Source organism: Urocitellus parryii, chromosome 10 (genome assembly GCF_045843805.1).
Source record: "Urocitellus parryii isolate mUroPar1 chromosome 10, mUroPar1.hap1, whole genome shotgun sequence".
Lineage (NCBI taxonomy): Eukaryota > Metazoa > Chordata > Mammalia > Rodentia > Sciuridae > Urocitellus > Urocitellus parryii.
Genome location: NC_135540.1, coordinates 140,296,196 through 140,322,087, shown reverse-complemented (window position 1 = coordinate 140,322,087; position 25,892 = coordinate 140,296,196). Strand labels below are relative to the sequence as shown.

At 51.7% G+C, this 25,892-nt stretch overlaps 1 protein-coding gene across 2 annotated transcripts in view; it reads left to right on the top strand.

Moving 5' to 3' along the window:
- The window catches only part of Evc2 (EvC ciliary complex subunit 2), a 101,666-nt gene that overhangs the window by 22,208 nt on the left and 53,566 nt on the right, over positions 1 to 25,892 (top strand). For both annotated transcript variants that reach the window (XM_026395276.2, XM_026395275.2), the window contains exons 8-9: positions 7,249 to 7,383; positions 10,315 to 10,454. In XM_026395276.2, coding sequence (XP_026251061.2) covers positions 7,249 to 7,383; positions 10,315 to 10,454 — 275 coding nt within the window. The remainder of the gene's footprint in view (positions 1 to 7,248; positions 7,384 to 10,314; positions 10,455 to 25,892) is intronic.

Genomic DNA, 25,892 nt, shown 5'->3' with positions numbered 1-25,892 from the left:
GTGTGTAGGTGCTACAGGAGGGGATTCGTTAGAGAGCTGGACTCGGGATCGTGGAGGCAGAGAAACCTCACGGCAGGCCATCAGCGAGCGGAGACCCTGGCGTGCCGTAGCATGACACGGTCCAGATCTGAAGGGTCAGGACCAAGGAAACCCGGGCATGACATGCATCTCAGTCCAAGGCCCCAAGTCCCAGCTCCCGGAGCTGCTGGTCCTCTCAATCCAGGCCCAGAGAGTCCAGAGTTCTTATGTCCGAGAAGAGGGGTGTGTGTGTGCCCCCCGTATTCTTTCTCTGACTGGGACGCAGGAGGGTGGATGGTGCCTGCCCTCACTGAGGGTGTGTCTTCCCTCCTGGGTCCACTCAGAGCTGCCCCCAATCACCCTCACAGACGCATTCCGAAACAGTGCTCCCCTGGGTGTCCTTATCCCATCGAGGTCACCTACCTGACCCCCCACCCTCTCCAGGAGCACTTCCTGAGTGCCTGCTGGTGCCAGCTGTCCTAAGCAGCTGACAGACACCGACTCCCGTCATCTTCACCACCATCTTGGGAGATGGGTTCTGGCTTGAAATCACCCCATTGCCCAGCCAGGGAAACTCGAGTCAAGTGATTGCCCAAGGTCCCACGGTTGGAGCGTTGTGGTCCCCAGGCCACCTCCAGGCCTGATGCTCTCTCGTGGGATTCGCAGGACTTACGGAGTCATACAGGGCTACAGGTGATTCCAGGGAAGGACCCAAAGCAAGAGGAGCAGAGGGGAGAGGCGGAGGGGGTGGAGCAAACCAGCCACAAGCCACCAAGACCACCGCATGGGGGCAGCTCGGGGTGCGCCAAACCCTCAGCCAGTGCTGTGGTAGCACGTGGGGCGTAGCATCTTCTAGGGAAGCTTGAGGGTCTCGCTGGCAGGGTGTCGGGGGCTGGCCACGTGGGCACCTTCTGCCCGGCAAGTACCAGGATTCCAGGCTCCTGCAGGAAAACAGGGTTGGGCACAAACCCCCTTGTTTGTGTGGGCATTTGAGAGCAGAGCCACGCTCACCAGTGAGTGGTGGGAGGCCATGTCCCCAGAGGCCAGGACCCCACCAGCCCATGTCCCCAGAGGTCATCCACGGCCCAGCCCCTCAGGCAGCCCTTTGAGGCTAGCAGTGTTGGAAATTTAACCCTTCTGCATGGCCAGTGGGTGGAGGTCAGCAGTCAAAGCCAGGCAGGGTCACCAGGCAGCAGGCCACATCACCTGCTGGTGAGCTGGAGCCCTGTGCAGACGAGATGGAGAGTGAGACGAGCCCACAGTCTAGTGGGCCTCAGGGACACTGGTGACCATTTCTCCTTGTTGGCTGTGAGCTCCTGTGTCCCCAGTGCCTTACCTTGCAGGTGGCATTGAATAGGTCAGCATCCTTTGATTGAGCTGATTGTCACCAGTGGTGGTCGCCGCTCTGGGGAGAGGGCTGGTGCTGCGTGGCTGCATCCACTTCACGGCTGTCCTTGCTTCGTGCCCAGCCCTCTGGGAGGATGGCACTGAGCCCACCCAGGGCCTACGGCTGCCTTTCTGGGGAAGCAGGAGCAGTGCCCCTCTGGGGTGCAGCCTGCCCTGCCGCCACGTTCAAGCAGCACCCTATTGATGTGAGGAATACAGAGATGGCACCCTACGTTGCTGTGGGCATAGCGGGCACTCAGACCAGAAGGCCTGGCCTCGAGTCCCTGTCCCTCCACTGACTGTGGTCTTGGGAGGGTGGCTTACCTCTCTGGCCCTCAGTCGTAAATGAGAGTGATCCTTGGACCCACCTCCTGGGTGGTTGTCAAGGTAGGTGGATAGCAGGTGGGCACCCTGTGCAGGGCCTGGCAGTTCACAGTACTCAGCACACACCTGCATGACTCCGACAGCCTTGCCAGGTGATCTGCAATGGCTGAGAATGTGTGCCGCTTCCTAGGGCCCCAGGCTCAGGTGCCCACATGGTGCTAGAGAGTGGGTCTGGCCCAGTGCAAGATTTTAAGTAGCAATGGAGTCTGGGGCCATCTGGAGACTCAACCCCTTCACGCCACTGTCCCCACATCACACTGAGACATTAAATGAAAAACAAAAAAGACCAAACGGTGCACAGTTATGATTGAATTTCTGAGTTTATGACTTGAATATAAATTGTCCTGTGGGTCCCAACAGGGAAGGAGAGCTCTGGCTGGGTAGACTGGCAGGCTTCCTGGAGGAGGTGAGGCTTAAAGACGGGAGGGATATTCTGAAGTGTGCAGCTGAAGGTTGCCAACTGCTGGTTGGATGGAACTGGAGTCCACTGGGGAGACACCCAGGGCAGTGCCCTTGGAAACCAGGTGTGCCCCACAGGGCTGCCTGGTACCTGCAGAGACGCTGAGCTTACACTAGGAAGCTGCAAGTGCATGAAAAGGAGCCCAGGGAGGCCGGCAGCTCCCCTGGAGTCTTCATCAGGCAGCTGAAAAACACAGTAAAGACAGGAAGTTGCTCTTCCTGCAACATGCGGAGGACCCTCCATCTCCTTGATCTCCTTGACGTGAAAACTGACACATATCACTCAAGGAAAAGGAGGCCTCAGGAATTTCTTTCCATTTTGTCAAGATGTTGTCTGACCCTGTCTTCCTCCAGGACGAGTAGTCTTTGAGGGAAAAAGACTATCACACTGTGCCCTACCTGGGGGGCAGGGCTCGGATACCAAGAGCCCTCACCTGTGCCCCGTCTCCCTGACATGCAGGTGAAGGGGCCAGCACCTGACCAGGCACCAGAGACCCGGATGCAGTGTTCTGCTGCAAGGATCTCAGGTCCAATCGAGACGTTTACAGCAGTGGCTACGGCACCCAGAATCATCCACTGCGAGTCCAGTAATAATTCCCATGAGACTCTGTGGGCAATGTGATCAAGTCAAGGTTCGCCTGAAAATCTGAGTTCACGAGGCTGGATGGGAAGATTTTGAAAAGCAAGAGTAACATGGGAAAATGTACCCTATCAGACCTTAAAAATATCACAGAACTACAGTAACGCTGTGTATAGCACTGAGGATGAGAAAGGTCTAGTGTGTGCAATAGAATGGCATTCTAAATCATAGGGAAAATGCCATGTGTAAATTTTGGGGAAATGACTAGATCTTTTGGAAGAAAAACAAAAATCAATTTCCTAAAGAGATTAAAGTCTAAATAGCTAAAATTATTGTAAAAAGTAAATATGAGCTAATATTATGTGGTCTAAAGAAAACCATGGATTTGAGTATATAAATAGTTGGAAATAATTGAAAACTTGACATTTAAAAAGAGCACTAAAAAGATTAATGAGAAACTTGGGAAAGAATTTGTAGAGTATGCAAAAGACAAATGATTTATGTCTTTTGCATATGTCAGAGCCACTACTTACTACCTTGTAACCTGGGCCATTTAGTTAACTTATTTAGACCTTGGTATCGTGCTTTATGAAACTGGAATTAAAATAGCATACACATCATAGTATTGTGAGGATCAAACGGATTAAAATATGTAAAGCCATGGAACCACTGAGCTACAGTGTGGTGGTGGTCATGGTGATGATAGTGATGGTGGTAGTTGTCATGGTGGCAGAGATGAGGGAGATGGTGATGGTAATGGTGATGATGATGGTGAGGATAATGATGGTAGTGATGAATGTTGATGGTTGTTTCTGACAACTTTTCATCCCTGGGACCAAAATATTTGACAAGAACGCCTTAGAGGAGGGAAAGTTTATTTTTGGCTCATGGTTTCAGAGCTTCAGTCCATGGTTGACCAACTATAGCTCTAAGCTCGAATGAGACAAGAGCATCATGGTGGAATGGCAGGCAGAGGAAGTCTACTCAGTTCATGACAGGAAACAGAGAGAAGGGGCGGGGGAGAGACAGAGGGAACTCCACTTTCCAGGGACAAAACTAAGCCCCAAAGGCATGTCCCCAGTGACCCACTTCCTCCAGCCACACCACCCATGAATCCTTTCAGAATAGTAATCCTCCAAGTGGATTAATCCACTGGTCTGATCTTTTCATCTGAACATCCCTGTATTATTGCACACATGGGCTTTTGGGGGCACCTCGTATCCACACCATAACAACAGTAGTGGTGAGCACGATGATGATGGTGGTGATTGGGTGGCCTCTTCTCCTTCCCAGAAAGCTGCATCTTGAGACCTAGCTCTTCTTTGTCCATCTTCATGGTGGAAGTTGAAGAGTAGAGGTGCTGTGGGCAGGGAAAGGACAGGGCCTAGTGTGATTTAGCACTGCAGATAGATGAATATGGTAGTTAAGGTGGTCTTCCCCAGGAGGCAGGCTCTGCCTACGAGATGTGCCTGTTGTTTGGTGTCAGAAGTAAAATTTGCAAGTGAGAAGACAGTAGGATCCACAGAGCCGCCCTGCTCTGTGGGTGTGGACGTGCATCCTGGCTGTGTGCCACGTCCAGCCAGACCCCGCCTCGCTGAACTGCCCGGCACCTCTGCTCTTCCAGTTATCTCTGCCATTCTCCTGGCCAAAGGAACGTGGGACCTCAGATTCGGATTGAGAAGGTGGAGGTGGGAAGAGGAGAGAGGGTGACGGGGAGGGAGGAGAGGGGGAGTGTGGAGTGTGTGCACAGCACAGGACCTGCTGCCTGTGATTCTGGCCCAGTCCTTGTTTGTGGTTCTCACCAGTCAAGCAGCTTCTCCCCTGGACTAGGAGAGTGGGACTAGGAATTTCACAGCAACCTGGATGGTGGTTGGTGTGACCTGAGGGGAGAACATGGGCACTGGCGGCCAGCAGAGCTCAACTGGCATTTTTCAGCCGTGGACATGAGTTACTGAATCTCTTTGCTCATCTGTTTGTCTGCTGGGCATCTCTGCAGGATTGCTGGGCATTGAGTGCGAGGAGGTCAATCACACACTGGCTCCATGTCCTGGGAGCCCTGGGGGACCTGCACAGCTCAGCCCCTTAGTCAGCAGGCTCTTGCTCTCTCAGGCTGGAGGCGGGAGTCTCAGACGTTGGCAGGGCCACGCTGCCTGGGAAGGTTCTGGAGAAGCGACCTTCCTCGTGCCTCCTGGCTTCACGTGGCCCAGGAAGCCCTTAGCCTTCGCCTGCTCCCAGCTGCACACTGGCCTCTGCCTCTGTCTTCACAGGGCCATCTTCTCTGTGTGTCCTGTGTCTGTCCATCTTCCTCTCCTATGAGGACACGGCCAGGGGACTCAGGGCCCACCCTAGTTCAACACAACTGCATCTGGATCACATCATCATAGATCATATTTCCAAATAAGATCCCTCATAGATCCTGGGAGTTAGCACTTCAGCATGGGCTCAGCTTTGACAGCAGCTCAGCTCAGCCTGGCGCCTCGCCCGGACACCTTGTCTAGGAGGTCCACAGGGCCAGTGCCAGGTCCCTCCCTCCCTCTTCCTAAAGCTGTGAAACAGGCTGCCCCTTCTGAAGAGCAGACCTTGGTAAGCTCAACCCCAGCGCCTTGGCCTCTTTAGAGACATTGGGGGGGGGTCTCTTATTTATCAATATTTTAATGTCACTTCCATGGAATACTATTCACGTTTATCCAGTTTAGTGACGTTTTTCTTGTCCAGTGGGTACACAATTAGGGCTCAGAGGGATACTCCAGCACAAAAAATGTAGGGGACCCTGGGTTTCATTTTGGTGTTAATCAAAGTCCTGATTTAGGAGGTCCAAGTGGGAGGCAGAGTGGCTGCCCACCCTCTTGGTAGACAGCTGAGCCACGGGGCAGTGAGCCTGCCATTGTGCTTTGGTTCAGCTGCCCTCAGCGTCTAGGGGAATCCCTGCATGGGGCTCAGCTTTGACAGCAGGACGGCTGGGGTGGCCTGGTCTGTCGGGAGGACTTGCCCTTGAGTGTCACCTGCATGCGGCTGCAGGAATGAGGGGTGGGCTGTTTGTCTGCTGGCTCCTGAGCAGTCAGTGTCCCTGTTGTCTGCAGCTGTTTTGCATGAGACTTGTCCTCCTGGGTTGGCTTCTCTGGAGCAGCTGCTGAGACAGAGGAGGGCGCAGTGTATTTCCAGGTTGCAGAAAGGGTGGCCCCTGGGGCTGGGGGCTGCTCTCAGGCTGGCTTGCAGGGTCGGCCCGAGCTGGCGTCTGATTCCTTGGGTCTCAGGAGGGTTCCTCCTCCCGCCAGGCTGGTGAGCGTGGCTGGCTGTGACTAGGCTGGCTTCACAAACACATCCACAGTTGGTACTGAACACCTTCTTTCCTTCAGGAACTCTGTTCATGCCAAGCAGAGAGACCTGCGTCCCCACCCCTGGGTGAGAACTGGGACGCTGCGTCCTACTGAGCCTCGCAGGCAGCCAGCATCTCACAAGCAGCCCGACTCCCTGCTGGGATTGGGCACCTCCTCGTGCTGCACCCAGGGGGCTCTTGGAAGCACGTGTGCTGTCTTCCTGGGGCTTTGCAGGGTGCATCTCCTCCACTTCTGATTTTGCTTTGTATCTTTGTGGTCATTATTGACCTGTAGGTGACGCCCCCAGTGAGGGGGATAAGGAGGAGCCAGGACTGGGCAGAGGAGGAGTTAGGGTCGCCATCCTCAGCCAACCTGGTGGGAAGCCCTGGAGCCTGTGTGGCCATCAGGGTGTCCCTCATCGGGTGGCAGTTGCTGGCCTTCACGCCCTACTGTGCTCTGCTGCTAGGTGCAGGCAGTTCTGGAAAGACTGTGACATCAAGTGAGGTGGCTCTCTGCCTCTGATTCTGACCTCGAAGCCAGGGGCTGTCTACTGCCTGCATACCCGCAGCTGCACACCAAGTCCCTCTGGCATCTGGGTGGTGCGGCTCCTTGTCTGCCAGTCATGCTGAGCCCTCGCGAGCTCCTGCCTAGATCGTGGAGTGGCAGGATGGCCTGGTGCCCACCTGCCTCCTGTGGGAATGTCTGCTGCCCTGGGCATCCTCCCTCTCTCTCCTGTGTCCTGGCTACACCCCTGATGGGTGGACCTCCTGGGTTGGGGGTCTCAAGTGCACTGAGGTACTGGCCCCTGCAAGATTCTGCCCCTTACTGTTAGGAAATACCCAGGTCTCCAGTGCTGCCTCATGTTTGATATGTGTGTGACTTTGGAAATGAACGTTCTTGAGTGGCGAGCCTTAACACCAGGAGGGACTCAGGCTCCGAGAGGGCCAGCAAGGACCCCAAGGCAACCAGCCAGGCCCTGGGAGAGCTGGTCCAAACCCAGTTGGCCCTCCTGACTCCCTGTGTGTTCTGCTGAGACTCTTGGTCATCTGCTGACCTTGGCAGATGGGAAGTGTGACCGCAGGTGACTCTCCCTGTTTCCTGCAGGTTCTACCCAACCATGGTCTCCACGCCGCGGCCTTCTTCACTGCCTTCCTGGTCTCCCTGGCACTGAGCTGGACGGTACTCTTCTTCTTTGCACGATACCAGTGTCTGCAGGGAGGCGTGCTGGCCAGACGCCGGGTGAGCTTCTTCCTGGGGCAGTGGATTGGTAGTGGGACAAGGTTCATGCCGAGCGGGTGGCCCCCATGAGCACCAGATGGGAGCCAGCTGAGATCTGTGGGTGTCTCACCCCCGGCTCCTCCAGACACTGACCGTGTGTCCTGGACTGCATCCTCACCACTAATGCTTTTAAAACCCTCCCTGAGTGATTCATTTAAAAAATTTTTTTTCGTTTTATTTTTAATTGACAGAATAGTCGTACGAGTTCATGGGGTCAGCGTGGTATTTGGATGTCTGTGGAGAGTGTGCAGTGATCAGATCAGGGTCCTGAGCACATCATTGCCTCACACACGGAACATTTATTTGTGGGGAAAACATTGAAAATCCTGTCCATCCTCTGTTTTGTCTGTGCAGTCGTCTGCAGCCTCTGGCTGTGCAGTTAGCAGCAGACCCCGTCCACCCGCAGCGCTGCCCGCGCTCCCTCTGCCTCCAGCCCGCTCTCTGCCTCTATCCGATCAGCCTCTATGGCTCCAGCACATGAGGGAGGGCATGTGGCACATGTCCTCCTGTGCCTGGCTCATGTCACTCAGCGTGACGTCCTCCTGGTCACCCAGGTGGTGACAGGACATCATCTGCTGATGCTGAACTCTGTTCCATCATGGGCGTGTGCCACCTTTCCTTCCTCTCTTCACCCCTCGTGGTCACTGAAGCTGGTTCTGTCTTTGACTCCTTGGTTGGTTTCCACAGTGGCCGGGCTCAGGGCCCTGCAGTCCAGCACCCACTGCGGGCAGGTGTGTCCTCGCCACCCACTTCAGGCCCTGGTCCACACTGCCTGCTGGTGGCCTTGGTGCTTGCTGTCGTCCTTGGGGGAGCCCAGGCTCCTGGCTGGGTTCCTGCCCCTTCCCTGCGCTCTCTGCTCTGCGGCTCCTCGGGACGCACGTCCTGGGAGGCGAGCTCCTGCCGCCCACGCTTCATCTGCCCAGTGCTCCGTGCTGTTCCCTGGCAGTCTGCCCCTGCCAGTCATCGCTGGTCACTTCCTGGAGGAGGGGCTCTCTGGGCTCTCCCTGCCTTCACTGGACACCACCCAGCGCTCCTCACAGTCCCGTCGCCTGGCCGCACCCCTCCGTCTCTTGGTCTGGGCTCCACAGCACATCCTGGGGCCAGGATTCAGGGTTTACGTGGAAGTGATCCCCATGGGGTGAGGGAAGGGGAAGGCGGGAAGGCGGGAGGGGGGGCGTGGCACCAGCTGACTCCTGCCCAGGGCACGAGGCAGCCCAGGGTGCTTATCTCCAAGTCCCACCAGTGACTGTTTGAGGCCAGGAGGCAAGGAGAAAGGATGACACTGTGCCCTGGCATGGGATCTGAAGGCCAGCAGGACCCTCCAGGGAAGAGGCATGTGTCGGCTGGTGGCCTTGTCTGGTGGCCACTGCAGGGTTGGGGCAGGGGTTTAGCGGGGCCAGGTGGTGTCCATGTGGCCCTTGCCTGGGTGGAACCTGTGCTTGAGGCACCACTCCAGGGCCCAGGGGGTGAGTGAGCACTTGGCCAGTTTATGGGTGGACAGACAGGAAGGAAAGCCAGGTGGCGGGGGTGGGAGGGCACCCCCTGGGCTCTGGGTGGGTTTGTGCAGGGCCATCGAGGGCTGGAGCCGCTGTGACTCAGCGCCACCCCTAGTTGCAGCCCCTGGGAAGGAACGTCTGCCGCCCCCCTCCTCCTCTGTGTGGGAAACTGAGGTTCGTGAGTCTGGGCAGCTGCAGGTGGCCCAGCGCAGGCCAGGACCCAGTGTCTGGAGCCCTGCCTTTCTGGAGGTAGAAGTCCTGTCCGGCCGAGGGGGCCTGCTGCTCTTTCTGCCTCCATCTCCTGGAGGAGAGGCGCCATCACAAAGCGAGGCTGGCCTCTGTCTCCTGGTGGCAGAAGTGAGGAGGAAAGCGGCCCACGTAATGGCACCTCGTGTCACTGACCCAGCTCTACCTGCTGAGGGAGCGGATGTGCCGTGCTGGGCTGGAGCGCAGCTGCGGGCGGAGCGCAGAGGGGTGGAGTCTGAAGGCCTGCAGCACTCGCCCAGCACCACGCAGTGGAGTCTCTTCACGTTTTCTTTCTCTTTTTTTTTAAAAAACCATTTATTTTGAGTTGTATTTGGACACAATACCTTTATTTTATTCACACATTTTTATGTGGTGCTGAGGATCGAACCCAGGGTCTCACACATGCAAGGCGAGTGCTCTGCCGCTGAGCCACAACCCCAGCCTTCTTCACGTTTTCTTTATTTATCTGCCAGTGGTGGTAACCCAGGAGACAATGTGCTGTGACACGGGGGCCTTTCCAGTGGAGCAGCCTGGGACTCGGGCTGCCTGGCTCCTTTGAGCTGTGTGGCCATCATGTGCTGTTCACTACTCTGAACCTCAGTTTCCTTATCTGTCAAGTGGGGCACTGAGTGTTATGACATCACACGTGCCAGGCTCCCAGAATGATGTCAGCTAGAGCTGCTGCCCATTTCTGTGGAATTAACGACCCTGGGGACAAAACAAATATCTCCTCTGTCCCATCAGAGTTGGGGTTGGTGATGTCTACTGTCACTTCCACCTCAATTCCGTGTTCTAATGAGAACGGTGCCAGAGCCGTGTCGCGCGGTCCTGCTGCCAGGTGTGGGTCCCCTCCCCTGGCGATGGTGGTGAGGGTGGCACAACACCAGCACAGATCTCCGTGGGTCCCCAAGGCCTTCCCAGCTCTGCTGTGCCGTAGGCGCACAGCCCTCGGGAGCTGGCCGTCGGAATCATGATCCCACTTCTCCACTGAGCAGTGGAGGCTCCAGGAAGAGCAGAGCTTCACCTGCCCACGGTGGCCAGGCCAGCCCTGTCCCCTGCCTGCCGACCGCCAGCCTTCCCTGCCGACTTCCCGTCGTGTGGAGGTCCTGCGGAGGCCCACTAAGTTGCTGCGTCTGCCTTTCTCCTGAAGGTTCAGCGAGCCGAGAGCAAGTTGGAGCCCTCGCCTTTCACCTCGGCGGGCGGAGTGAATGAGGACCTTTCCCTCAACGACCAGATGGTGGACATCCTGACTTCCGAGGACCCCGGGAGCATGCTGCAGGCCTTAGAGGAGTAAGAATCCCGAATCCCATTCTGCTTCCAGCCAGGCCGTGAGCGTCTGAGCTGCGGGGAGGGAGGAAACAGGCGTCTGCCACTCGCTCAGTCATGCATCACTCGGTGGTCACCATCCGATGCTGTGAGCGAGACGTGCTGTTAACATGGACCAGACGTGCTTGCGTCTTTGTGTGACGGCAGGGTTTATTGAATAGCAGTGAGCTCACAGGTACACCGCTTTCACCAGTGGCCACTCAGCCCATGCTCGTGGGTCAGCTGACAGCCGCAAGCCCGGCAATCACAGTTCTTATCCTCTACTCCTAATCACTTCTGTCTCTGACCCTCGAGTCACACTGCACACTATACCACGTGTGTGTGTTCATATGTAGGCCTTTGTATTTACAGAAAGGGTGAAGGTGGCCTCGGGGTTACAGGATGCGTTCTCCCGAGCAAGGGCGGAGAGCAGATATGGATGCAGAGAGTCACTGTAGATGAGCGGTTCTATAGATGGTCCAGGTGAGGGTCCAGACTGATGGCAGTTTCAGTGTCATCTTGGAGTGGGCCATGTGTGACATCAAGTCTGGAAAAGCTGCACTGAGCTGAGGCCCAGGGACAGAGAGTCAGAATTTTGACATTGAGGTGCTTTTTTCTGGACCAGGCTCGTGACAAGGCTATAGGTCAGGGTGCTCTTGCGTCCAGCCTGGGGTGCTCCTCCTCTGATGGGTCTCGGATGAGGGGCTGCTTCCTTTGCTGGTCTGATGTGTGGCTCATTGGTCTGGGTTTTGTGGTGTAGGTTTGAAGCTATGTGCTTCTGACTTATTTCGACAGGTCCACAGGTGGCCCTCTTTATTAGCACAGTTACATTTTTATTAGTTTGTGCCTTGTGGCTGTGCTAAGCAGAGGGTGGTGGTTGACTTGCATAAACAAGGTGCAGAGATACTCAGAATGGCCAACTACTGCTTTATGAAGTGGAGCAGCATGGGGTCAGGCACAGCCTGGAAACCGCTCTCCTGTTCTCAGCGGTGGCACTCAGAGCAAGGCACGGCCTGCTCTCCACATCAAAACCTGCTCGCACTGGACACTAGACTTGGCGTTCAGGAGAAGAGACACAGCGTGAGGCACAGTCAGAGGCAAGCCCCGCCCCCCGGTGGGTAAGACAGACACAAATAGGACTGACCCAGGGTTTGCTAAGGGGAACTCAGGCTGGCCGAGTGCGGAAGGGGAAGTAGTTACCTCTCGGAGGGCCGTAGAAATGCTTCCCAGAGAAGCTGACGGTGCAGCGCATCCTTGAGGCTGGAGTAGAAGCTTTCCAATGGGCTAATCAGGGGAGAGAGGACAGGTGAGGACGGGAAGTGAGCAAATGTGACTGGGGAGGTGTCGGAGGGTGAGTGTGCCTGGGGTGGGAAGTGGGGCCTGAGGACAGAGGAGGAGAAGAGGCATCTAGAGAGGGAGGCCAGAGCAGGGCTGCAATGGCTGCTGGCTAGTTAAGGAAGGCTTAGGCTGTACTTCCTGGTACGTAGAACACCTTGCCGGATTCTGGTGTAAGAACTTGACAGACCCCGTTCATGGAATCCCCGCAGCCCCCCTGTGAAGCAGGTATTGTTTCTACCATCTCTTAGATGAGCACCTGAGAGAGGCTCAGTAACTTCCCCAAGGACACCGTTGGGTGGAGGCTCGGGCCCAGGAAACATGCAGGATCCGGGCAGGTGGCCGAAGAGGTGAGACGCAGTGGGGCAGTAGACCCAGCCAACCCCCTGAGTCCTTCCATGGGCCTTTTAGATATATATGCAGCCCAGACAAAGAAGGCACATTATTAGGTAACCAGCAGGAAGGTAAGTGGGCACCTGCTCACAAGCAGATGTTCACGCCCTCGAGTGCCTGCACTGTGTCAGGTGTTCACACCCCCAAGTGCCTGCACTGTGTCAGGGTGTTCATGCCCCCGAGTGCCTGCACTGTGTCAGGGTGTTCACGCCCCCGAGTGCCTGCACTGTGTCAGGTGTTCACGCCCCCGAGTGACTGCACTGTGTCAGGTGTTCACGCCCCCGAGTGCCTGCACTGTGTCAGGGTGTTCACGCCCCCGAGTGCCTGCACTGTGTCAGGGTGTTCACGCCCCCGAGTGCCTGCACTGTGTCAGGTGTTCACGCCCCCGAGTGACTGCACTGTGTCAGGTGTTCACGCCCCCGAGTGACTGCACTGTGTCAGGTGTTCACGCCCCCGAGTGCCTGCACTGTATCAGGTGTTCATGACCTCGAGTGCCTGCACTGTGTCAGGTGTTCACACCCTCGAGTGCCTGCACTGTGTCAGGGTGTTCACGCCCCCGAGTGCCTGCACTGTGTCAGGTGTTCACGCCCCCGAGTGACTGCACTGTGTCAGGTGTTCACGCCCCCGAGTGACTGCACTGTGTCAGGTGTTCACACCCCCGAGTGCCTGCACTGTGTCAGGGTGTTCACACCCCTGAGTGCCTGCACTGTGTCAGGGTGTTCACGCCCTCGAGTGCCTACACTGCATCAGGGTATTCATGACTTTGGCCACACACTAAAAACAGCCTGCTGGAGCCTTGGCCAGGGAGCTTAACCATAGCCATCTTGGCCTCCCCAAAGGCAAATAGTAAATAATAGGGTCAGGTTTTCAACCCAGACTAGCTCCCTGGCCCAGGCTCTTAGGGTGCTACACTGCCCAGGATTTCTCCTGGCCACACTCATGGGTCACAGCCACATAGCTGACTGTCACTAGATAAGGTTCATCAACTGGAGCTTTTGAGATGACTTCTTTGTATGTTCCCTTTTTTAAGTCACTCGGTTGTATGTCAGAATTCTTAATCTTATTGTTTATTTCCTTGAACATAGTCAGCATGATTCATTTAAAATTTCTGAGAACTTCATTATTATACACTCATTTTCTCTTGTCTGTTTTCCTCTTAGTGTTTGTACATATTGTCTTTTCTCCTCATGTGCCTGAGTATTTTTAATCATGTACCAGACATTATATGTGAGAATTGAGGTGATAATTTGAGGACTAGGATGATATTGTTCTTGTCGGCAGCTAGGGTGTGCCTACAGATCACCTTAACCCAATCAGATTACTACTAGTCAGGGCTTCATTTCCTCCGTGTTGGATTTCATTTTGTTATATCTGACTTTTTTCCCCTTTTTTGTGACACTGCTCTTCATTACTAATAGGACCATGTGAAACCTCTCAAATTGGAGGCCACTTACAGGAAACCTTTCCGATTCTAGGTTCTAGATTCCTAGATTCCTAGTTTCACGCACTCACTGCCCACCGAGGAGTAATTATAATGCTGATAAACCACATGGCTTATTTTTTTTAACATTTATTTTAGATTTTAAAATGTGCAGTCTCTTTCACACACCTCATTTAATTTCGTCCTCAGGATAATGCTCTTTGATAGGCCTTCTTATTTTTGATGTTTGAAAGTTGAAGAATCTGACTTTACTAGGCCCAAGAGGTTTATCCATTGTTATACATCCAAGTGAGAGAGAACAGATTTTTCTTTATTTAGCGTTTGGCACATTAGATTTTGCAAAATTCCATGAGCCTTAGCATCCTCCTCTCTCTGCTGGGGACTCATTTGATGACTTGGAGGACACTCGCTGGCAGGTAGAGCATTTTTACAGGGAGAGTTGCTGCTGAGCATGGGTCACATTGGTGGATACAAAAGAGAAGTGTTCAAGTGATGAGCACTTTCTCAAAAACATTGAAAACCAGAGGACTGGAAATCCAGTAACTCCTTGATCCTGTCCCCTTGGAAATGATGGCGGGGGGACAGTGTCCTGTGGCACATGGCCATGGATCCAGGCAGGGCCAGAGCAGCTCTGCCTCTTCCTTCTTGGGAGTGACTACTTACTGCCTGGAGAAGGGCCCTACATTGTGTGACTCATGCCACTTGGAGTCCTCAGTGGAGAGTGACTGTCATCCTGCCTGAAAGGGTACCCCCCCCCCCCCGCCAATGACCAGGTGCCTTTGTGAATAGCCTGGCCTGAGCCTCCAGGTGCAGGCTGGCCTTGCCCAAGGGGGGAAGTGGGTCTGTTGATCATTCTGTCTTTCAGGGTTGGCGTCCATTCAGATGCCCGTGTTCATTGTAGCTTAATTCCCTAAGTAGGATGCCAAGGTTGACAGGCAACATTTGCCCCCCGTCCAGAGTTGGGGATGTGGGCGATGGGGAGAAAAGTTCTGACAGAGATTCATAAATGTCACTTAGTGTGTTAAGCAGATATGATCATCTTGGTTCCTAAATAAAAGTCATTTTCCTCCAAAACTCGGAAATGAAAAAATAGAGTAAAATGACGGGATTTGCAATTAGCCCCTGGATACTTAATTTGCAAATAGGTAGTTCTCTGTAACCATTTGATCAGATTAAGTGGTACTTCAAAGCATAAACCCTCTTGCCTTTGTCTTTGATTTGGAAATCGGTGGAAGGTAAGAGTCCACTTTCCGTGTCCCTGTGTCATGTGAGATTACAGCTGGCTGCTGCAGTTCATGGGTCCTGGTGTTAGATGCAGTGGGGTGTCTGTGTTTATGAGGGGCTCATCAGCCCTGGAGTTTGGATGCATTGCTCCTCGGGAGCTAATCTGACTTTGCGTGAGGACTGTCTAACATTGATTATCACGCAGGGCCTGAGATTGTTCAGCCGTGGGCTAAATTCCTTCCATTTCCTGGCACTTGGTATCATTGAAGGCCAGCTCTGTGTCAGGCACTGCGGTTGGACACTAGTTTGGGGATCTGGTCCTTTTTTTTTTTTAATTGTAGCATTGTCAATTATTTTTAATCTTTCTATCTTGGCTTATAGTCAGGCTTAGGAGCTCCCAGAAAGCGAATGTCACTCAGAATGTCAGGGGCTTAGAATGCATGGAGATCTCTGATAGTCTTACCGCTAAAAATAGCCTTTTCCTCCAGCAGACATTTATCCTGTTTGTAGCTCTTGCTTGAGCTTTAGCTGGGTTCTGAACTTGCCGCTTAGGTGAGTTGATTGCCACCTCATTTCCACGGCCCGTCAGAGCCTTATCTTTATTTCTCCTGCTGATTTATTTTTGACGGAGCGTTTCCTGGCTTTACTTGGTTATTTGGCTTTTACATCATTTATTCATAGGTGCCTCTTACAGGGAGGACTGGGGTTGGGGGGGCTCTTGCTTTTTCATCAGTCTCCTGGATTGTTGTCACGGTGGAGGTGGCTCAGGCCAAACACAGGCTGGGACTGGGGGGGAAGGAGGAACTGAGCAGGACTGGCTGATCCCAGAAGAGTCTGGAGGCCTGGTGCGCCCCTGCTGTCTAGCTCTGGCCTTGCTCCGGCCTGACCACTGCCAGGCCCTCACACCTTCGGACCACATCTGAAGTTCAGGCAGGTTTGCTAAGGTCTGTGGGTGACGACGGACTGGGACGCAGGCCTGCCTGCTACCTAGTGCACTGTTATATTGAGAGAAGAGCCTTGTAAATCTAATCTGAGCTTAGAGTTTGCAGACGGGCAAAGAAGGGACACTTGGTCCAGCACTGCTCTGAATGTGTGCCTACAGCAGGCACCATAGCAGTGTCCTGTCCCCATGAAGCTGTCCTAGTTGGGGACAAAAAGCAGGAAGATGAAACGTCAGGAGGTGGGGCGGGGGGTGATGCAGATCTCGCAGGACGTGGGAGCTGTAAGTGGGTGACTTGGGAACAGCATCCTGATGAGGTGGCTTTGGAGAAGAAGGAGCCTGAGGTCAGTGTCCCTCCCTGGGATTGAGGGAGGAAGAGGCGAGACACACAAACCCAGAGCCTTGGATCCTGCGTCCCTCTAGGGGAGGAGGCCAGCAGGTGTCAGGGCACCCGGTTCACTTCCCCAGGCCCTTCCCTAGCCACCACTCCTCCTGTGGCTCATGTCCAAGAGCAGGGGACAGGTCGGTTTTGACTTTAGAGATTCTGAAAGAGGTGGAAATGAGGTATCGGTTGATTTAACTTTGAGGCCAAGATGAACCTGAGCTGAAACTTCACTTCTAATTCCCCATTTCAAACTGATTGCAATCATAAAGCTCAGCAGAGAGTTGATCTGACATGATCAACCCCCACCAAATCATCAGTGAAGATGCCCACCTCGGAGGGGCGTGAGCTCCCCACAGGTGCTCAGCAGAGAGGACCTACCACCCAGAGTTGAGGTCCTGGGAAATCCAGTGCATTTCTCACTCTGTCCCCAACTGCCTCTTCTGGTCACTTGCAGCCAAAGGGGTCTGACTGTGCCCTGGCAGGTCACCCTAGCAGTAGTTCATCTGGGGCTGCCTCAGACGGTGGAGAATGGATCCGTCCCCAAGTCATACTTGGGTTCCCGTTTCCTCAGCATCAGAATCAGTGAGATTATCCCAGCTCCAGGCACAGCATGGGGTGTAGGAGAAAGCAGCTTGTGCCCGGCGGTGGCGGCACGTGTGCCCATTGGTTCCAGGCCAGCACTGCTGCTGCTCCCGGGATTGGAGGGGACACTTGGATGTCATCTGATGGGGGGGCATGTGTAGAGCTAAGCTGGGGGTTGAAGAAAAGCCCTTTTGTCTTTAGCCTGAATCCACTTAAAGAGTCCTTACGTAGCTGTTGGGTGGTCATGTCCTGACGGCCCTTCTCACCTCCTCCCTGGCCCCTGCACCAAGCCCATCATGTCCCTCCCTGAGCTCTCACCTCTTCCCCTCTCACTGCCACTCACTCATCAGCCAGAGGGTCTCCTGTGGGAAGTGTCCTGGGTCACCTGCTGATAAATAACCCTCCCCGCTTCCTGATGCTCTTGGGCACAGTCCTAAGCCCCACGTTGGCCTGCAAGGTCTCAGACACCCACTCAAGGCTCTTGAGCCTGGGTTGAGGTACTTAGTGTTCCTGTGACCGCAGTCAGCAGGAGGTGGACAGGATGGGGGACCCTGCCACGATGCTCATTGTAGGGAGGAAGACCATGAGGAAGAACCCCTCACTGTCTGAGCTCGGAGGGCGCAGCCACCTGGAGAGGCAGTAAGCTCCTCACCACAGGGCCAGGCAGTGGAGTCTAGGGCTACCTGCCTGGGAGGACGGAGCTCTGAGTGCTGGTGGGAAAGGTGACTCGGCTGAGGCAGGTTTATTTCATTTCCAAATCCATCGTTAAATTTTTCATCCCAGATGACACCATTGAATCTTCAGGTAGATGGCAGTCTGTCTTTCCAAGTGAGAATCTGAAATGTTATCTGTCCATTCCTGTCTACCTCCTTCATCTATCCATCCATCCATCATCCATCCTTCTGCCCATCCATGCACTCAACCACCCACCCACCCACCCTCTACCCACTCGTTTGTCCGTCCATCCATCCATCCATCCATCCATCTATCCATTTGTTACCTGTCCCCTTCATCCTTCCCATAATGACACAAGGAAAGACTGTGACAGACATGTCAACAGCATCAACAATGCAAAATAGCATTTTTCAGTTTCTGTTTTGTGCCGGGCACTGGACTCAGTGCTTCCTGCCTGCCGCTGGGAGGCCGTGGGGAGAGGGTAGAGCAAGGACACTGGAGCCCTAGGAGATGGGTTCGAATCCCAGCTCTGCCACTCAGTACCTCTGAGACACTGGACACATTTTTAAAAATCTTTCAGGCTGGGGATGTGGCTCAAGCGGTAGTGCACTCGCCTGGCATGCGTGCGGCCCGGGTTCGATCCTCAGCACCACATACAAACAAAGATGTTGTGTCCGCTGAAAAAATAAATATTAAAACTCTCTAAAAAATAAATATTAAAACACACTCTCTCTCTCTCTCTCTTTCTCTTTTTTTAAAAAAAAAAATTCTGTGCCTTGGTTCTTCAACCAGGGAGTTGATCACCCGCCTTGTAAGATTGCTGGAAGGATTTAATGCTGTAAGACGTATGAAGCTATTAGGACGAAGGCTTACTGTTATGGTTTTGGTAGGAGGTGCCCCCTCAAGCTCACATGTGAGACAATATAAGAAGGGTTAGAGGGGAAATGATTGGGTAATGAGAGTTTTAACCCAACCAGTGAATCGGTCCCCTGATGGGGACTCACTGAGTGGTAACTGAAGGCAGGTGGGGTGTGGCTGGAGGAGGTGGGTCCCCTGGGGCGTGCCTTTGGGGTATAGACTTTGTACCTGGCAGTGGAGTCTCTGTTTCCTGGTGCCAGGATCCCAGCTGCTTCCCTCCACCATGGTCTTCTGCGTGATGTCCTGCCTCACCCCTGAGGAAGGCAGTCGGCCATCTACGGACCGAGACCTCTGAGACCATGAGCCTCAGAGGAAATGTTCCCTCCTCTGACTGTGTGTGTCGGTCTTTCAGTCCCAGAGTGAAGAAGCTGACTCACACACCCACCCAGCACGGAGGCCTTGCTGTCCGTCGCCTCACTGATGGGGGCGACTCTGTTCTCACTTAACCAACAGGGGAGGAGGCTCGCTGTTCACGACTCCCCCGCGCTCCCCTGTCTCCTGAGGGGTGAAGCTGGGATTGGAGCTGTATCGGGTGATTCTCAGGCCCAGGCTCCAAACCCAATAAAACACCCCCTGCCAGGAAAGGGGGGAGCACACACTTCAAAGCAGGTGAGGAGGGCTGTTCATGGGGGCTGGAGGTGGAGAGAGGACCGCTCCCTTCCCCCTCTGTCTGCTCCAGAGCCGACTCCTGTGGGTGCGGGCCAGCAGGCGAGGGCAGGGACAGAGAGTTGGCACACATCTGAGTTGGCACACATCTGTCTGCACTGCATCCCGTTGAGGCAGGAGGGCCCTGTCAGACCTCTGGGCTCAGAAAGAGGAAAAATGTCCAGGACAGAGGACACAGACTTCGACCCCTGGTTCTTGCCATCTATTAGAGTTCATTCTCCGTAGACCCCAGGTTCCCCCTGAGTCTTGGGGACGTTCTGCCCAGACACAGTGAATACGTGTACCCTGATTTAACCTCCAGTTGTAATTGGGACGGTGAAGCAACTCAGGAGGTATTTTTCTCCCAAGTTTCCGTTGTCCAGGCTTTCAAATCGACAGGACATAAATAGGATTTATGGGGGGTGTGCTGGGGCTCAGCAGTAGAGTGCTCGCCTAGCACATGCGAGGCCCTGGGTTCAATCCTCAGCACCACATAAAAATAAATAAAATAAAGGTATTGTGTCCAACTACAGCTAAAAAAGAAATATTAATATGATATACGGTTTTGGCACAGAATCTGGCAGTATCATCTGACCATGGAAATTGACTTACAATGAAGAAAATCCCAGTGTCACCAATACGAAATTGGTTCCTGTGGGTCTACTATGCTTACAGTAGCCAACTTGAAGACGCCACATGTATACTGTTAAAAAAGGCCATGGCTATTTGTTGAGAGCCACAGCCGAGTCGGGATGGCGCCTGGCATTTTGCCAGAAGGAGTGGTTGAGAGGTGATGCCAGTGAGCCATTAAGATGATGATAATTAAGTTAAGCTGTGTCTATTTGCTGTGACTGGATGATGCTGGATTGAAACAGGCTGTGTATTCAGTTGTATATAGACCCTTGCTGTCCGGTAATAGGGCGGCTCCTGCTGCCTCAGCAGAGTTCCCAGTTGAGTTCTTGCGGAGCCCCGTTGAGGGCTGAGTTCCCGGGGATTGCGCATGGAATGCCCGTGAGAATTCGGGCAATAAAATAGTTCCTGTTTGAACCTACAAGTGCCTCGTGGTGCCTCGGTTATTTGTGCCCAGCCAGACTGTGGCAGCTATTTAGGTATTTTCCAAATTAATGACCCTTTATGTAGATTAACCAGTCCTTGGAACAACATTTACTGTCATTACTGCCTTTGTTCCACCCTGTGTCCTTGTTTTGCTTTGACACCTTGGTCACCATCTGGTGAGAACTTGATTAATTTTTGTATGGACTAAATAAGGAAAAAAGACTCCAGTGTCACTCTCTTTGTTACCAGCAGCAGCTGATCAAAGTACCAGCCGGCCCCTGGGTGATTCTGCAGTGCTGTTTCTTCAGGGGACGCTGTCGTGGGCGAGCCTGTCCACAGGTGTGAGTGGCTGGCTTTGCTTCCAAGCTTCGGGTGAGCTTAGCACGTTTCAGACTCCCTGGTGAAGCAGGCCGTCTATGCGAGGTGTCCCTTGAGCAGAGTGTGAGCACGGCACACCTCGTCCCAGCAAACATGTCCGTCTTTGAAGTGCAGTCACAAGATGATGTCTGTGTATCCTGAAAAAAAATTAACGTTCCCCAGGACAGCAGCGTGTGAATTCTGCCAACTGTGCCCAGTGTTTGAAGTAGTGAAGAAGCGCAGCCTCAGAGCCCTCCACCTGCGGCTCCCGTGTCTCTGCCTCTTGGACTCATTAGGGGCTGTTTTGGGTGATGGAAAAAATAGGCGTATTTCACTGCTGTCTGAATAATTTAAAATGCCACCTGGGAGGCAGGGGGCGCAGGGGCGGTGTGGAAATCTGCCTCTACCGGTGAATCTCATCCTGTAGGTGATGAATTTCTAGTATTTATTTTCCTCTTCTGAGGCCATTTGGGAAATTAACAGATGAGTGTCGACTTCATTAATATGGGCCGTTTTCATTCTTTTGTGGCTTTGGAACACTGACAGCTTTTGTTGTTGACACTGCAGACAGCTTAGCCACAGTGATCGACACTGAGGCCACTCAAGCTGCCTCTGAGCCCCTTCCCAGGCAAATGGGATGGGTGAGCCGTGGGCTCTGATGTGCAGCCCGTGTCCCGGGAGAGAGTGTCCCTGCACCATTGCTGCGAGGTGCAAGACTCTTAGCACGCTGGTCAGCTTTGCATCGCTGGGGCCAGAAGGCCTGACAAGCAGCTCAGAGGAGGACGAGTTTATTTCAGCTCATGGTCTCAGAGCTTCAGTCCATGGTCGGCTGACCACATAGCTCTGGCCCCAGGCAAGGCAGAGCATCTTGGTGGAAGGATGTGGTGGAGGAAAGCAGCTCGAGATGTGGCAACCAGGAAGCCGAGAGAAAGCTGCTGTACCCAGGGACAAGGTATAGAGCCCAGAGTCACACCTCAAAGGAGCCATCTCCTCCAGCCTAGAGTTTCCACCCGGTTAGTCCATGTCAGTGGGTTAATCCACCAGTTAGGCTGAAGCTCACAGAATCTAGTCATTTCACCTCTGAACATCCTTGGATTGTCTGACATATGGGCTTTTGTGGGGCACCTTATATCCAAACCATAATAGCTGAACGACAGAGGAGGTCTCCATTATGCTGTGGGGGAAACAAGTCCTTCACTGAAGCCCTTCAGCTGGCAGATGGTTTGGCAGCGAGCCACCAGTAAAGTGCCCGGAAAGCACCTGCAGTCTGTGGACAGCACAGCCACCTTCCTGTGAGAGTTAATCAGTGTAAGGAATGACTGATGCAGGAAGCAGTCATGCAGGGTTTGAGTTTCTGCTTCAATATAATAATAACTCACCACATTAACTTGGTGGCTTAAAACAACAGGAGCATATCATCTTACAGTTCTGGAGGTCAGGTACAAAGTGGGTCTGACCAGGCAGAAATCAAGGTGTCCACTCTAGGGGAGGCCCCCTTCCTGTCCCCCAGCTTCGGCAGGCTGGCCGTGTGCCTGGCTCCGACCCCTTTCCCTGTCTGCAGAGCCTGGTCCTCACTCCTGCCCCTCCGCCTTCTTCACGTGGCCCACCCTGACTCTGACCCCTCTTCTCCCTCCCTCTTCCGATTTTAAAAACCTTGTTATTGATCTCCCTGGTCGAGGTCAGCTGATGAGTGGCTTAACTCTGATTGCACCCTTAACGGACATGGCCATTGCTGGGGAGCCGTATTCTCTCTGCCACCCGAGCCTTCCCAGAAGGCGTGAAGTCTGTTTTCTGTCCCAGAGTGGAGAGGACTTTTGTTTTTGAGCTTGCGCACACTCAAGTGGGTTTGGCATGAGCCACGCAGCCTGCTGAGTTTACTGAGGAATTGGAGGACAAGGACTCGGGGTCTCCTTGGCTCACAGAAACACAGGGCAGCCCGAGGCCAGCGACATGGCTGCTCTGGAGTGGAGAACAAGGCTCGCCATGCTCCAGAGCCCAGGGTCTGGGGGACCCCACAGGGGGCAAGGTGCCCCCCCCATCCACACATAAGGCTGTCAGCCTGCTGTTGGTCCATGTGAGGCCTCCCAGGGGACACTCCTGCTGGTCGGTCTCTTCTTTCCACCCCGGGAAGTCTCCTGGCCCATCTAACCCAGGAGCCCCCCATCTGGCTCTGGTCGCTCCAACTATTGCTTTTATCCGATCCTTCATTCTTTCTTTTTTTTCTAATTTCTTTCTTTTCCTGTTTTTATTTGTCCTTTTAAGATATACATTCACAATATTCATATTCTGACATATTAGACGTCAGTGTGGTGTCACTTCCCATTCTCATGGTTGTCCATGACGTGGAGTCACACTGGTCGTGTGTTCATGTATGAACACAGGAAAGTTAATTCTGATTAATTCTACTGTCTTTCCCATCCCCATCCCCCTTCCTTCCCTTTTGTCTAACCCAAGGAACTTCTGTCCTCCCCTCGCCCCCTTATTGTGTGTTAGCATCCGCATGTCAGAGAGAACGTTGAGCCTTTGGCTTTGGGGATTGGCTTATTTCACTTAGCGTGATAGTCTCCAGTTCCATCCATTTACTGGAAAATGCCATCATTTCATTCTTTAAGGCTGATTAATATTCCACGGTGTATGTGTACCCCATTTTCTTTATCCATTCATCTGCTGACAGGCACACAGGTTGGTCCCATGGCTCAGCTATTGTGAATTGAGCTGCTGTAAACATTGATGTGGCCGTGTCACTGTAGTATGCTGATTTTAAGTCCTTTGTGTACATATCGAGAAGTGGGATAACTGGGTCAAATTGCTTGATCCATTTCAGATTTTCTGAGGACTCTCCATAGTGCTTTCCAGAGTGGTTGCAGTCCCACCAGCAATGTGTGAGTGCACCTTTTCCCCACATCCTCACCAACAGTAACTGTGACTGGCATTCTTTTGATTGCCATTCTGACTGGAGTGAGATGAAATTTCAGTGTAATTTTAATTTGCATTCTCTAATTGCTAAGGATGTTGAACATTTATTCACATATTTGTTGACCAGTATTTCTTCTGTGAAGTGCCTGTTCAGTTCTTTGCCCATTATTGATTGGGTTATTATGATTATTATTTTGGTGTTAAGTTTTTTGAGTTCTTTATATATCCTAGAGATCTCTATCTGAGGTGCAGTTGGCAAAGATTTTCTCCCATTCTGTAGGCTCTCTCTTCATGTTTTTGATTAATCTCTTTGCTGTGAAGAAGCTGTTTAGTGTGAACCATTATTGTTCTTTAGGAGTCTCATTGAGGTAGTTGGGTCCGAAGTTGACATGATGGAGAGCTGTGCCTACATTTTCTTCTAGTAGGCGCAGGGTCTCTGTTCTAGTGCCTAGGTCCTTGATCCACTTTACAGGTGAGAGATAGGGGTCAATTTCATTTTGCTACATATGGATTTCCAGTTTTTCTAGCACCCGTTTGTTGAAGAGGCCATTTTTTCCCCGGTGTATGTTTATGGTGCCTTTGTCTAGTAGGAGGTAGGTGTATATATTCGGGTTTGTCACTGTGGCTGTGTCTATTCTGCACCAATGGTCTTCATGTCTATTTTTGTGCCAATACCATGCCATTTTTGCTACTGTAGGTCTGCAGTATGATTTAAGGTCTTGTATTGTGATGCTTCCTGCTTCACATTTTTTTTTGCCAAGGATGGCTTTGGCTGTTCTGGGTCTTTTGTTTTTCCAAATGAATCTCATGACTGCTTTTTCTATTTCTATGAAGAAAATCATTGGAATTTTAATGGGAATTGCATTAAACCTGTATGATGCTTTTGGTAGTATGGCCATTTGACAATATTAATTCTGCTTATCCAAGAACATGGGAGCCCTTTCGATCTTCTAGGGTCTTCTTCAATTTCTTTCTTTAGAGTTCTGTAGTTTTCCTTGTACAGGTCTTTCGCCTCTTTTGTTAGATTGATTCTCAAGTAGTCTATTTTTTATTGAGGTTGTTATGTTTCAGTGTCATTGATTTCAGCTCTGATTTTTAATTATATCCTGTCTTCTGTTGTTTTGGTGTTTATTTGTTCTTCTTTTCTAGGGCTTTGAGATGTAGTGACAGGTTCTTTATTTGGTGACTTTCTGTCCTTTTAATGGGTGAGCTAAAGTGCAGTGATCTTTCCTCTTAGAGCTGCCTTCATGGTGTCCCAGAGATTTGGATGTTGTATTGCTAGTCTCATTTGTCTCTAAGTAATTTTATATTTCATCATGATTTCTTCTGATATCAACTAATCATTCACTAATGTATTATTTAGTTTCCAGGTGTTAGGGTAGCTTTTTTAAAAAAAATTTATCATTGATTTCAAATTTCATTCCCTTATGATCTGATAGAATGCAAGGTATTTTCTCTCTTTTTGTGTGTGTGTTTGCTAAGAGTAACCTAAGGTAAGGTCTATTTTAGAGAAGGATCATGTGCTGTGTAGAGAAAATGTACTCATTCATTGATGGATGAAATATTCTATGTATACCTGTTAAGTCTTAATTATTAATTGTATCTTTTATTTCTATAGTTTCTTGAGTTTTTGTTTGGAGGATCTATCCACTGGTGAGGGAGATGTGTTAAAGTCACCCAGTATTATTGTGTTGTGGTCTATTTGATTCTTGAAATTGAGAAGGGTCTTCTTGATGTATGTAGATGTTCCATTGTTTGGGGCATAAATATTTATGGTTGTTAGTCTTGTTGATGTATAATTCCCTATGTAATATAAAATGTCCTTCTTTGACCCGTCTGATTTTCTTTGGTTTGTCATCCACTTTATCTGATATGAGGATAGAAACCACCCCTGCTTGTTTACAAGATCCTTATGAATTATATGTTTTTACCATCCTTTTATCTTCAGTCTGTGAATGTCTTTGCCTGTGAGGTGAGTCTCTTGTGTATTGTTGGGTCTTGTTTTTTAATTCTATTTGCCAGCCTATGTCTTTTGATTGATGAGTTTAGGCCATTTACATTTAATGTTATTATAGAGAAATGCTTTTTATTCCCTGTAATTTTGATTTATTTTGGTTTTTACTTTGAATTAGTCTCTCCTTTGTTTGAGTGTTCTTCTAGTGTAGTTCCTCCCTTTGCTGATTTTCACTTTTATTTTTCATTTCTTCTTCATGAAATATCTTATTTAGCATGTTCTGCAATGCCGGCATTCTAGTTGTGAATTCTTTTAACATTTGCTTATCATGGAAGGTTTCTATTTCATCATCAATTCTGAAGCTTAATTTTGCTGAGTATAGTATTCTTGACTGAATCCATTTTCTTTCAGAGCTTGGTATATATTATTCCAAGACCTCCTAGCATTGGGGGTCTGGGTTGAGAAATAAGCTGAGATCCAGATTGGTTTTCCTTTAAATATGACCTTTCATTTTTCCTATGGTAAAAGTCTATCCTTATTTTTTTTTAAATTTTTTTTTTTTATTGTTGGTCGTTCAAAACATTACATAGTTCTTAATACAT